Below are 13,753 nucleotides of genomic sequence, written 5' to 3'. Positions count from 1 at the left end.
AATGGTAGAACATGCTTAATGAGTTGCCATTACTCCTTACAATCATTTACAGGCTCCTCCCCAGCCCCACAGCCTCTCAAAGTGCTTTGTAGCACTCAAGTCCTTTTGTAAAGCTGTCACCCTTGGGTTGCAGGGGAAGACAGCAGTCCCCCTTACACACAGTAAGTATCCACAAACAGCAATAACAAACACGAGAAAATCTGCAGATGCTGGAGATTCAAAGCAACACAAAGAACGCTGGAGAAACTAACAGCATCTATGGAAAAGAGGAAATAATCGACGTTTCGGGCCGAAACCCTGTAATTAAGACCACAGAACAATGAGGTGCACTATTTTCGGCTTCTGTGGCGGGAAAATATTTTGATATAAATAAATAGGGAATTTTGGTTCTGTTTTCTAAAATATGAGTGCTTGTATCAGGACGTATGAGGACAGTTTCATTTATATCCATGTAGTGGTAACTGTGCATATCTGCACTCAGGTAGACGTCAAGTATTTGTGGCCAGTCTTGATGTGAATTATGATTACCGACGTGGTAACAACTACCTTGCGCAAACCTCCGACAACTGCCGGCTATCGGCTTCCTTTGTGATTTATCGATGCTGCAGAAGATCGTGATCCCGCCCACTATCCGCCCTCTGTCCAATGGAATCGCAGCTTCCACGGCCACATGACGAGTCAGAAGTACGGTGGCGAGAAGGGGGGCGTGACCGGAGCCCGTGCGTGGGATTTCTGCTGCTCGGCGCGCGCGCTGCCGGGGGACCGGGGCTGGCAACGCGCGCGCGCGCTCGCTGGCTCGCTCCCGGCGGGACTCAGGGTTGCGGTGCGCGTGCACCCCGGGGGACCGCCGCCTGAGGGAGCTCGGTGCCCAGTGTCCTCATACACACACTCACTCCCTCCCTCCCTCCCTCTCCCCACCCACATCCCGTCTCTGTCCCGCTCCCGGTGCCGCCGACGAGTCATGTCCGTGCAAAGCCACCGGCTGCCTCTGGGATTAATCGGGTTTTGAAAGTGATTGGAAAGGAAAATCGGAGAGCGGGAGGAACCGAGTGACGAGGGGGGAGAGTGAGTGCCCCCTTCTCCTCCTCCCGCAGCCCCGCGCCGCGCCGCACCGCACCGCACATCACTGTGTCCGCTCTCCCCTCATTGTTTTGTCTGCTCGTAGCTGTAGCCGCCGCGCGGGAGAGGAGAGGACAAGTGGCCTGCATTCCCCCCACCCTCTACTGTTTGTGGATGTACAAAGATGGAGACGGGCATGGATAAGGAATGCGGAGCTCTCGGTGGGCTCTTTCAGGCGGTCATCAATGACATGAAGGTAGGATCTCCATTGCGTTGCCCTTGGCTGTAGAGCTGGCAACAAATAAATGAAATCGCTCGCCTCTCCCTCTAAATATTGTTTTTAATTACAGCTATCATCCGTGTAAACTGAGGGAGCAATTTACTCCGGAGATCTGATGCAAGTAAATACCGGGGAGTGGGGAGGTGACAGTAAATCAGAGCTTAATGTAAATATAACATGTTTTGTATTGTAGCCGTACTGCATTCTGTACTGAGATAGGCGCTTTTTAATAAATGTGGAAGATGGAATCTTGTGAATGCGTGTACAGAGGGAGTCGGGTTACAGATTACAAAGGTCTGTGAACAAAATAGGGGAATAATATTCTGCCCCAGTGTGTGAAGAAGGAGAGTGTGTATGTGAGGGCAGTCACTGGAGCCAGAGACAGAGCGAGGGAATGCGAGCCGGGGTAAATTATTACACCGCACTATCGGTACGACGAGTGTAGGGGAGGAGTGCGTGTTGCCGTCGCTAGACTGCTGTGTGTGCATTGGGGTAGTTTTCCATCCGTGTATCCAAATTTGAAATTGACTTTGTTCGGGGGGAGGGTCATTTAAAGCTTCAGCATTTCCACTGATCCATGAAATGTTGTTGGAAGAGGGCGGAGCGATGTCAGAAATATAGCTCCTTGCTCCTTCTCTCTGCTCCAGGAAAACGCTGGCTTCGGAAGCACTGCAGGTCGCTGCTGTGAGAGATTTCTCATGGTGTGTGCAGAATCCAGACGCGGTTCAGTCACTGGCACTCATGCGTGTTTATAAAACACTTCACAGGGATACTGCAATACCAATTAATAAGTGGTTTTAAATTCCGACCCCCCCCCCGTCTTGACTGAATGCTGAATTAACAGTTGGGTTTAAACCGGTTTTGTCTGCAGAAGATGGAGATGATCAGATCTTACTTCATTTTGGGAAAACTGACTAACTGTTTAGTAGCTACCACAAAGTATTTTTATTTAGAAATGGACGCCCTTTTGCTGCTGCGTCCTGGGATTTAAATACTAAAAAACAAAGATAAGGCGGTGATAGGACTATTTATCTTGCAGAAGTGTGCCTGGGAGGAAATAGTACCCTTTACACTGACCTTGGCATGCACTCTCACGTTTTGTTGCCCCAAGCCAACTGTGCCCTTTATTCCTAGCAAGGCCACCCCTGGGACTATTGACAGGATTGTGCAATTGATTAAACAGAAGGCCCCGTTCTGTGCACAGAGGGCATCGCTGTTGCCAAGTGACCTGCTTTGGACCAGCTGCAAATTGAGACTATTCCATACTTACAAAACAACAGTCAGAATTTTGCAAAAGAGGTTTATGCGCTCCGGACCCAAAGGTTATGGATTCTGTCCATGTAGTTTTGGGTTTATGTGAGAAATCTCCATGAGGTGGCAATTGGGGGGGGGGGGATGTGGGGAATTGAGCTGGTGGACACAGGTTTGTCAGTTTACCAAGTGGGGTGTCACAGCAGTGCAGTTGCCGTAAGTGTAATGCTGTCTCAAAATAGCCCTGTTCCAGAGTGGAGGTCTGTGACTGTATAACTGGACTCTGTACTGCTGTTGCCCGTTGTTTTTCCGGTGTTGCTCTACCACACAGTACTAGTGGTAAACTGTTGGTAATTATGGGTCTGACCTGAATGGCGGTGGACTGTTATAGAAACTGTTGACCATGGAATTAATTGGCAGTACAGTTAGTGTAATGGCATTACAGCACAGGCAAGATGGGTTCAACTCCTGTGGCTGTCTGTAAGTTACCATGCTTTAATTATAAACAGATAAATGATAACTCAAACACACCATGGCAAAAGATTGTGTTTTGCCCATCCCCAATTGCCCCTTGAGGAACTGGAGGGGGCAAAGCGGTGAGTTGGCTTCTTGAACTACAGCAGTCCTGGTGTGAAGGTGCTTCCAGAGAGCAACAGAAGAGGACGTTCTAGGATTCAGACCTTGTAGTGATGAAGGAAGAGCAATGGATCGCCAAGTCAGTTTAGTGTTGCACAAGATTGAAGTGCAAGCAAAACGACATCTTGTTTCAATTATGCAAGGGCCTGCTGAGACCACATCTGGAATATTACATACAGGTCTGGCCTCTCCATCCAACGAAGGATCACTTGCTCTAGAAGTGCAGTTGAGATTTGTCAAATTAATTCTGGGGTTTGCTTTGCAAGGAGAGATTCGAAGACTGGCCCGAGGCAAAAGCAAAGTGATCTCATTGAAAGACACGACATTTTCAGGGCTTGGGTGGGTCGCTGTGGAGTTGATCTCTCCACTTGGAAGTCTAGAATTATAGGTCACAGTCACCATTCAGGACAGAGACAAGGAGAAACCTCTTCATCTAACGCATGATGATTCTCTTGGAATCCCCTTCTGAAGAGGGCTGTGGCAGTTCCGTCACTGAGGTTGTTCAATTCCGAGATCAATACATGTTGGAATACTGAGTAAATGCAGTAAAGTGGCCCTGATCAGCATTGATTGCATTAATGGTGAAGAAGGCAAAAGAGGCCGAATGGCTTCTCCTTCTCTTTCTTGTGCTGTAAACTGTGATGAGTTCTGGGCTGGTGTGGATCCTTGACATTACTACAAAAAAGTCGGCCGTTACTTGACCATACCATCAATATCAGCTTCCATCGCTGCTATTGACAGTGGGCAGGAGAGTAATCGGCCTCATTGGTTGTTTTTATGGTGTTTCTGGCTAATATTAGTAGATGTCAATGTTGTAATTATCTAAGCACAGTTTATCAGAGTTGCAGCTAGTTTTGGAGTGCAGTTCTTTGGTGCCACAGTTCAACGTTGTCTAGGTCCGTAACCTTTGCTGTGCTCTCCACCTTATCCTGATTCCACGTGGAATGAATCAAATTGGCTAGAGATAGTAACACACACACACACACACACACACACACAGAGTGCTGGAGGAACTCAGCAGGCTAGGCAGCATCTATGGAAAGAGTACAGTCAACATTTTGGGCCGAGACCCTTCAGCAGGACTGGAGAACAATAGATCAGGAGTCGGGAGAGGCAGAAGAAACACAAGGTGATAGGTGAAATTCTGAGGGGGGAGGAGTGAATTAAAGAGGAACACCGGAGGGAGGCGATGGACAGGCAAGGAGATAAGGTGAGAGAGGGAAAAGGGGATGGGGAGTAGATGGGGGGGGGGGGGAACGTTACCGGAAGTTTGAAAAATTGATGTTTATGCCATCAGGTTGGAGGCTACCCAGGTAGAATATAAGATGTTACTCCTCCAAATTGAGTGAGGCCTCATTGCGACAGTGGACTGACATGTTGGAATGGGAAGTGGAATTAAAATGGGTGGCCACTGGGAGATCCAGCTTTTTCTGGCAGACAGAGCTTGGGTGCTTGGTGAAGCGGTCTCCCAATCTATCGGGTCTCACTGATATACAAGAGGCCACACCAGATACAACAGACTCACAGGAAGGACTGTTTGGGCCCTGAGTAGGGGAGGAGGTGTAGGGGCAGGTTGTAACACCTGTCCTGCTTGCAGGGATGAGTGCCAGGAGGGAGATCAATGAGGAGGGACAAATGGACAAGAGAATCGCATAGGGAGTGATTCCTCTGGAAAGCTGTAAGTCAAGTGGGAGAGGGAAGCATGTGCTTAGTGGGGGGATCCCGTTGAAGGTGGTGGAAGTTGTGGGGAATTATTTGCTGCACACAGAGGCTGGTGGGGTGAAGGAGAGGATAAGAGGAGCCCTGTTCCTCTTGGGGTGGTGGGTGGATGAGGTTGAGCACAGACGTGTGTGAAATGGAAGAGACGCGGTGGAGGAAGGGAAGCCCTTTTCTTTGGCTGGAGATAGTTTTCTGTGATGATGCTGATCTTGAGAGGAAAACGAGGTGGATCACCACTCTACACTCTGACTAAAACTGTTCACAGGTGCTTCAGCCTTTGTTTGTTACTGGGCCTGTTATCACTAGAATGCTCTAGGTCCACCACCTCCCTCTTGCTGTTTAATTACACAGCAATTCCCACCTAGATGTCGCAGCTTCAGTATGCTGCCAGCTTATTTGTTTGCATATGCCTGGTGTCACCATTCAGCCTTTTTTTTTGGAAGCATGGTGAACCCACCTTTCCACCCCAGACTGATGGATGCAGTGAGGGAAATACCAGATCATGCAGCTTCAGATTCACACACTAAACAATCCCAGTTTCAACCTAGCGTGTGAGCCAACGATTCACCACACTGACTTTGTAGTACAGAGTTTGACAAAGTGGTGATGGTGCTAGCTGTCGCGCTTGCTTTCAAAATAAAGAGTCACAGAGTTGAACAGAAAGGCCCATCTGCCCAACTCGTTCATGCTGACCATGATGTTTTTCTTGTCCAATTGCATCTGCCACATTAGACCCAAATCCCTTTATGGCTCTCCTATCGAAATAATTTTTTAGATGCCTTTTGAATTCTATAATTGGTTCTGTCTCCACCATATCTGGCAGTTCCTTCCATGTATACAGCATCCTCTGTGTGATAAAACTTTCCCTCAACCTCCTTTAATTTTTTTCCCCTCTCACCTTAAATCTGTGCCCTCTGGTTTTAGACTCTCCTACCCTGGGAGAAGGACTCTGACCATCTTTTTTAAGCCTCTCATAACCTACAAGGTCACCCCTCAGCCTTCTAGGCTGTCGTGAGGGGGAAAAAATGACAAGTTGAGTTCCCACCATTCCAGTTTGGATGTCAGCATTCTTCCTTGTCTGTGGATTAAAGTTATGGAAATTCTCTCTGCAATGCTATTTGTAGGAGAGTCCTCATTTTGCGCATTGCTGCAGTTTAGGAAAACCCTCATCAGGGTCAAATGGGGATGAGGAAAGAAATATTAACTTCTACCTTGAAATAATATTTCTTTTTTTTTGCTCCTGGTTTATTTGGGAGCATAAAACTGTGGAAAGCATTTAAACGATGCTGACCATGGTTTACAGTGACATCAGTTGGAGAAGGCTGACTGCTTTGACTGTTCCAGGGAAGGATGCCAGTGGTTTATGGCTGTTCCATTCACAATCCTTAAGAAAAATTGAACATTGCACTCTTTGTTGTAGTAACTTTGGCAGCACTGAAGTTGGCCGCATCAGTAGAATCAGAGGCTTACTTCATTATTACTTATTTATGTGATGGGGGCATCACTACGCATCCCTAATTTCCCCAGGGAAGGTGGGGGTGAGCATCTCCTTGAACTGCTGCCATCCTCCTGGTGAAGGATCAGCTTTGAACAGTGCTGTTGGGAGAGAGTTCTGGGATTTAGATGTAATGATGATGAAGTGCACAACTCTACCCACCGTCAAGATCATCTAGAGAAGGCAGTACCTCAAGAAGCTGGCATCCTGCATTAAGGATCTTTACCATTCAGGACATGCCCTCTTCTCATTATTACCATCAGACAGCCTGAACACCCATACTCAATGGTTTAGGAACAGCTTCTTCCCCTGTGCCATCAGATTTCTGAATGGTCCATGAACACCACCTCTTTTGCACTAATTTACTTATTGTAACTTAAAGTGATTTTTAATGTCTTTGCACTCTATTGCTGCTGCAAAACAACAAATGTATATTAGTGATAATAAGCCTGATTCTGATTTAGTAAAACATTTCCAAGCGAGGGTGGTGAGGAGGACCCATAGATGGTGATGTTCCAATGCTCGCTCTGCATTGCCATCATGGTCACAGACGAGAGTCGCTATCTTATAGTTGACACACGCACACAAGATGAAGTGGTGGATGGAGTGCCAGTCAAGCTGGCTGCTCTGACCTTAATGGAGTGAGGTTCTTTGTCTGATATTGGAGCTGGACTCAGCCTGGTCAAATGCGTGATGTAGATCTTGTGGGGGTGTCAGGAGGAGTTAATCACTCACGTGCTCTTATTGCGACAGAATTTATGTAGCTTGTTCAGCGAAGTGGAAGATGGGCTCGGCTATTGTGTTGAACATCAGCCAAAGTTGCCTTCAGTACACTGAGTGATTGTCAGAGTCAGGTGTAACGTCACCAGCAATGTCGTGGCGTGTGCAGTCCCAGTATATAATACATAAAATCAAACTATAAATTACGTACATATATTAAAAAAATAAATCAGCAGGGCACAAAGAGATGAAAAAAAGCAGTGAAGTAAAGTTCATGGATTCATTGTCTATTCAGAAATCTGATGGGAGAGAGGAAGAGGCTGAAACATTGAGTGTGTGAGATGACGTTCTTCACGTGATGGAAGGATCATGCAGCAGCTGAAGATGCTGTCCAAGTTGCATGCCATCTTGGTCAATGTCTCCCATCCACTGCATAATGTGCTGGTTGGGCACAGGAGTACATTCAGCCAACGTCTCATTCCAGCGAGATGCAGCACTGAGCGTCATAGGAAGTCATTCCTGCCTGTGGCCATCAAACTTTACAACTCCTCCCTTGGAGGGTCAGACACCCTGAGCCAATAGGTTGGTCCTGGACATTTCATAATTTACTGGCATAATTTACATATTACTATTTAACTATTTATTACTATTTTCTATTACTATTCTATTACTATTTATTATTTCTATGACTATTACTATTTCTATTACTATTTATTATTTATGGTGCAACTGTAACGAAAACCATTTTCCCCTGGGATCAATAAAGTATGACTATGACTATAGAGTATTGCCCTGAGGAACTCCTGTAGCGATAGAAGTATTGACGTCCAAACATTACCCTCTTCCCTCATAGGACTACAACAGCAGCTTCTGAAGTGTTTTTGTTGTGATACCCATTGACCTCCGTTTTACCGAGGGCTCCTCAGTCAAATGCTGCCTTGATTTAGGGCCAGTGCACTCAACTTACAATTCAGATTCAGGTTTATTTATCGCATGTACATTGAAGCATACAGTGAAATGCAATGTTTGAGTCAACCTAATGATCTGCTGAGGGCAGCCCTCAAATGTCATGACACATTCTGGCAACAACACAGTGTCACACACCAGGTGCTGGAGGAACTCAGCAGGTCAGGCAGTATCTATGGAGGAAGAGTCTTGGCCCGAAATTAACTGTTTTCAAGTTTATTCTTTTCCATAGATGCTGCCTGACCTGCTGAGTTCCTCCAGCATTTTGTGTGTTGCTGCTCTGGGTTTCCAGCATCTACTGATTTTCCCATGTTTATGATTGACAGCAGAGTGTGCCCACAATGCTTGGCAGAACAACACAGAACACAACAAGCAAGAAAACAACAACAGCAAAACAATCCCCTTTCCCCCCTACCACTCACACAGAGTTCTCCAACCCTAGGACAGGTCTAACTAACTGTCCACCAGTATGCAGGACTGCGAAGCTTTGGTGTGGTCGGTTGATCGCTTCTGCTGCTTTAGCACACAGGACATGCTACGTCACTTCTGACCGGGTTGCCACCTCACTTTTAGGTCCCAGCATAACAGTCTGTGGGCCTCTTTGCAATTGGGTTATGCTGGAAAAGAATGGGGGAGTAAGCGGTATGCCGCCATAAGGCTACAGATTTTGGTTTCTGCAGGTCCATCGCATCCAATTTTGAGCTGCCACATGTGATTGTACCTGTTTTACACAATGGTAACATGGTGGTAGGAATATATGGCACAGATGGTGCAGTGGTCTCTCCTACCAATATTTGAAGTCAGAGGGATACAATACAGAAGCAGGCCCTTTGTCTGTTAAATCTGCACAAGCCATCAACCACCCACTTAGGTTAATCCCATTTCATTCTCCTCACTTCCTTCTTGACCCATCCTTGATTCTACCACTCACCTACACACCAGGGGCATTTGACAGTGGCCAATTAACCTACCAAATCATGTGTCTTTAGGAAGTGGGAGTAAACTAGAGCATCCAGAAGATGCTAGCTCCATGCACCCAAGGTCAGGGTTAAACCCAGGTCTCTGGAGCTGTAAGGCATATGTTTGACAAACACATCTCTGCTGGTTCAGTCATCAAAATCACCCAGGCAGAGAGTGCAGTATCCCGTTAAGGAAACGCGGCCATAGGGCTGGACCGCAGGTAAAACTGAAATGCAGGACCTTGAGGTCCCTCACTCCCTATCGTACTCCTGGTTAATGTAGTGTCTAGAAAATAACACTGAAGACCTCAGAGCAAGATTGCAGTACAAGAAGAACATCAGGAACAGCTGTGTACTTTACTTCACAGAGACGTAACTCGCCTCCCATAACTCTGGACTCAGCACTGCAGCCAGAGGCCTTCACCTTCCACCGCAGGCAGCAGCATCGACTAAAGGCAGAGACGGGAGCGTTTGCTTTGTGACTAACACATCGTGGTGGTTCTGTCTCAGTCCTGCTCCCCTGACCTAGAACATCTAGTGGATAAGTATCATCCATTTTATCTGGCGAGGGAGTTGACCATCTTTCAAGTTGGTGAACCTTTGAAAGGCATCAGGCCCTGATGGTGTACCTGGCAGGCCACTGGAAACCTGTGCCATCCAATTAACTAGCGTGTTTAAAGACAACTTCAATCTCTGATGCCATCAGAGGTTCCCACCTGCTTTAATAGGGCATGCCCAAGAAAACCAGGGCGGGCTACCTCAATAACTATCCCCCAGTAGCACTCACATGGCTAGAATTAACTTCTGGACCCACTACAATAGGTCTACAGCGGATACAATCTCACTGGCTCTCCACTTGGCCTGGGACCACCTGGACAATAGCAATACCTACATCAGGCTGCTGTTTGTTGATTACAGCTCAGTGTTCAACACCATCATACCCTCAGTATTAATCAACAAGCTTCAAAATCTGGGCCTCTGTACCTCCCTCTACAACTGGATCTTTGACTACTTCATTGGGGGACCACAGTTGTGGGTGATCAACACAGGCATCTGAAGAATGCATCCTTAACCCACTGCTTTACTCTCTGCAAATGTTCTTAAATTCATCGACACCATTGTTGTTGGCAGAATCTCAGACGGTGACGGGGAGGTGTACAGGAGTGAGATAGATCAGCTGGTTGAGTGGTGTCACAACAACAACCTTGCACTCACCGTCAGTAAGACCAAGGAATTAACTGTGGACTACAGGAGGGCAAAGTCGGGGGAACACACACCAGTCCTCATCAAGGGGTTAGCAGTGGAAAAGGTGAGCAGTTTCAAGTTCCTGGGTGTCAGCATCTCTGAAGCTCGATCCGGCACCCAACATATTGATGCAATTGTGAAGAAGGCACACCAGTGACTATATTTCATTCGGAATTTGAAGGGAATTGGTGTGTCACCAAAGAGTCTAGCAAGTGTCTACAGATGTACTGTGGAGAGCATTCTGCCCAGTTGCATCACTGTCTGGAAGAGAGTATCCACTGTGCCGGTTTGCAAAATGGTGTAGTGTGTTGTAAACTCTGGCCAATCCCATCACGGACACTAGCCTCCCACCATCGAGGATCTCTTCATAAGGCCTCATTAAGGTGGCATCCATCATTAAGGTCCCTCACCATCCAGGATGTGCCGCCTTCTCACTATTACCATTAGGGCGGAGGTACAGAAGCCTGAAGACACACACTTCTTCCCCTCCACCGTTAGATTTCTGAAAGGTCCCTGAACATGACCATTATTTTGCTCTCTTTTGCACCACTTATTTATATTTTTATATACTTCACATTCTTTATTGTAACTTATTGGCAAAACAAGAAATTTTACAACATATGTCAGTGATTCTGGTAGTATTGCTACCATTGTTCGTTTATTTTTGCGCATGGACGTTGTTGACATCTCCCTAATTGCCCTTAAAATGGTGGACCCATGGCAATCGTTCTGGGCAGATACTCCTCAGTGCTGTTGAGTTTAGATCCAGCTGCTGCCGTAACATTGCTATGTGTTAGAGATCTGGGAGGATACACTAGCCTGGATGAGTAACTGCAGTGCATTTTCTAGTTGGTGCATACTGTGGCCATTTTCTGCCCTAAATTTTCCTCCACTCCCCTTAAAAAGATGTCCTCTAGTATTGGTCATGGTTGTTTTGGGGAAAAAGGGCTGGCTATTCACCCTATCAATGCCTGTTTATAATCAAATACACGTTAATCAAGTTTCCGCTCATCCTTCTTCACGGCAAAGAGAAAAACCCTAACTGGCTCAATGTATCCTCGTAAGACAAGCTCTCTATTCCAGCCAGCATCCTGGCAAATCTACTCTGCACTCTCTCTAAAGCTTCCACATCCTTCCCATATTGAGGCAACTAGAAGTGAACACAAAACTCTTGTGTGGTCTAACCAGAATTTTGTAGAGCTAAAGCTTTACCTCACAGCTCTTGAACTCAATCCTCTGATTCGTGAAGGCCAACAAACCATTCACCACCTTAACCACCCTGTCAACTTGCATGGCAACTTTGAAGGACTCTCAGTTTCTCCACACTGCTAAGAATCCTGCCATTAACCCTGTACTCTGCCTTCAAATTTGAACTTCAAAAGTGTATCACTTCACACTTTTCTGGATTGAACTCCATCTGCCACCTTTCAGTCCAGCTCTGCAAGCTGTCAATGTTCTATTGTAACCTACAGCAACCTTATACGCTATCCACAACACCACCAACTTTTGTGTCATCTGCAAACTTGTTAACCCACTCTTCCATTTACTCATCCAAGTCATTTATAAAAATCACAAGTTGCGGAGGTTCCAGCACAGATCCTGCAGAATGTCTCTAGTCATGGATGTCCAGGCAGAATATGCGCCATTTACCACTGCCCTCTCTAACCAAGCCAATTCCAAATCCACACTGCCTAGTTTCCATAGGTCCAATGCCTTGTGACTTTCTGGCTCAATCTTCCATGAAGAAGCTTATCAAATGCCTTACAAAGATCCACGTACACCACATCCACTGCTCTACCTTCATCGAGTTGTTTTGTTACTTCCACAAAAAAGCCAATCAGGCTTTTGTCATTGATTTTTTTTTCAGGCTGTTGGAGCTTCATTCACCCAAGCAAGTGGAGAGTGTGTCTTCACAGATTCAGATTTATTTATCACACGTACATTGCAAAATACATGAAATGTGTTGTTTGCTTTAATAACCAAGTGTTGCACACATTCCAGCACTGACATTCAACAGAACGACGCAAACAGCAATCAGAACAACACAAGACAATAGCAGTAAAACAAGCCCCTTTCCCATACTCCCAGCTACCCACCCACGCACCCCTTTATCCATACAGACGGGCCTGCAATTCCAGGATAGGCTGCTTCTGGACCTCCATTCCTTTTCCCTGGACACTCACACTCGCAGTCATCAGGCCTCAAACCTCCCCTCCTTGGCCCTCAGGCCCCTGGCTCTGCACTCACCAACTTAGGTCTCTGGCCTTTTAGATTTCCTGTCTCTGGACTTTGCCAACTTCTGGGTATTAACTTGACCTTTAGGCATTGATCCCAGAACATACCATTCGCAGGTTGTTGAACAGGCTTCTAGGTGTGAGGGTATGAGGAAGTGAGTCACCAGAGGAGTTCCTTCACCTGAGGTACCTTCATTTTCTTGCAGTTAACGTCAGGATGGAGGTACAGAAGCCTGAAGTCCATCACCGAAAACAGCTACTTCCCTTCAAACATTTATTTTTTTGCAACAATAACTACTTCACCACAGAGTTCAAGTTCAGTTTATTGTCATTCAACCAAGAACATGAGTACCACCAAACGAGACCGTGTTCTTCTCGACCAAGGTGCACAACACAGAACATGAAACTCACACACCTAACATAAAGTAATATTACCACCAATAAATTAACAAATAATAAGGTGCATTCATGACAGAGGTAAACTGGTGCCTCAAATGTTATAAGACCTGGACGGTAGCAGGAAGTTCAGTAGTCTTGTATACTGGAGGAAGAAGCGGTTTCCCATCCTAATAATTCTTGTCCTCTTGCCGGATCATAGGAGGTTAAGAGATTGTCGGATGAATGGAAGGATTCATCAATAATGCTAAGGGCCCTACGTATGCAGCGCTCCTGATCAATATCTCTGATGGGTGAAAGTGAGACCCTGATGATTCTCTCAGCAGTCATCACAATCGTTTGTAGGGTCTTGCGGTCAGATTCCTGTACCAGACGGTGATGCAGCTGGTCAGGGCACTCTGGTAGTGTCCAGAGACCAGGTATGCACTCCCAGAAATCAGAAACTCCACAGAGGAGCTGTGTATGTGCAGTAAGGAGTAGTCCACCTGCGCTTTCCTAAAGTCGACAGTCATTTCTTTGATCTTGTCCATGTTGTGCTCACACCTTTCAAATAACTGCTCTACCTCTTCTGTCTACGCTGCCTCGCTGTTGATTGATTCACTGTTGTGTCATCAGTGAATTGATGTATTGGTTTCTTGAACTTCTGGCAATTGCCCCCCCCCCCTTTACCAATTCCCATTCCTATTTCTCCCTCTCACCTGCACATCACCTCCCTCTGGTGCTTCTCCCCCTTCCCTTTCTTCCATGGTCCTCTACCCCTCCTATCAGATTTCACCTTCTCTGGCCCATCAAC

At 46.4% G+C, this 13,753-nt stretch overlaps 1 protein-coding gene across 16 annotated transcripts in view; it reads left to right on the top strand.

Annotated features, from left to right (window-relative positions):
• Positions 1–737: 737 nt before the first annotated feature.
• mtss1lb (MTSS I-BAR domain containing 2b) overlaps positions 738–13,753 on the top strand; it is a 190,708-nt gene continuing 177,692 nt past the window's right edge. For 7 of the 16 annotated variants that reach the window (XM_063066621.1, XM_063066629.1, XM_063066619.1 and 4 more), the window contains exon 1: positions 738–1,315. In XM_063066621.1, the coding sequence (XP_062922691.1) occupies positions 1,244–1,315 (72 nt within the window). In that variant the 5' untranslated portion in view covers positions 738–1,243. The remainder of the gene's footprint in view (positions 1,316–13,753) is intronic. The other 9 variants (XM_063066631.1, XM_063066620.1, XM_063066632.1 and 6 more) reach the window with 3 other exon arrangements.

The sequence above is a fragment of the Mobula hypostoma genome, chromosome 14, assembly GCF_963921235.1.
Source record: "Mobula hypostoma chromosome 14, sMobHyp1.1, whole genome shotgun sequence".
Taxonomy (NCBI): Eukaryota; Metazoa; Chordata; class Chondrichthyes; order Myliobatiformes; family Myliobatidae; genus Mobula; species Mobula hypostoma.
Note: the sequence above shows the minus strand (reverse complement) of the source record. Positions and strands in the feature narration are given on the sequence as shown.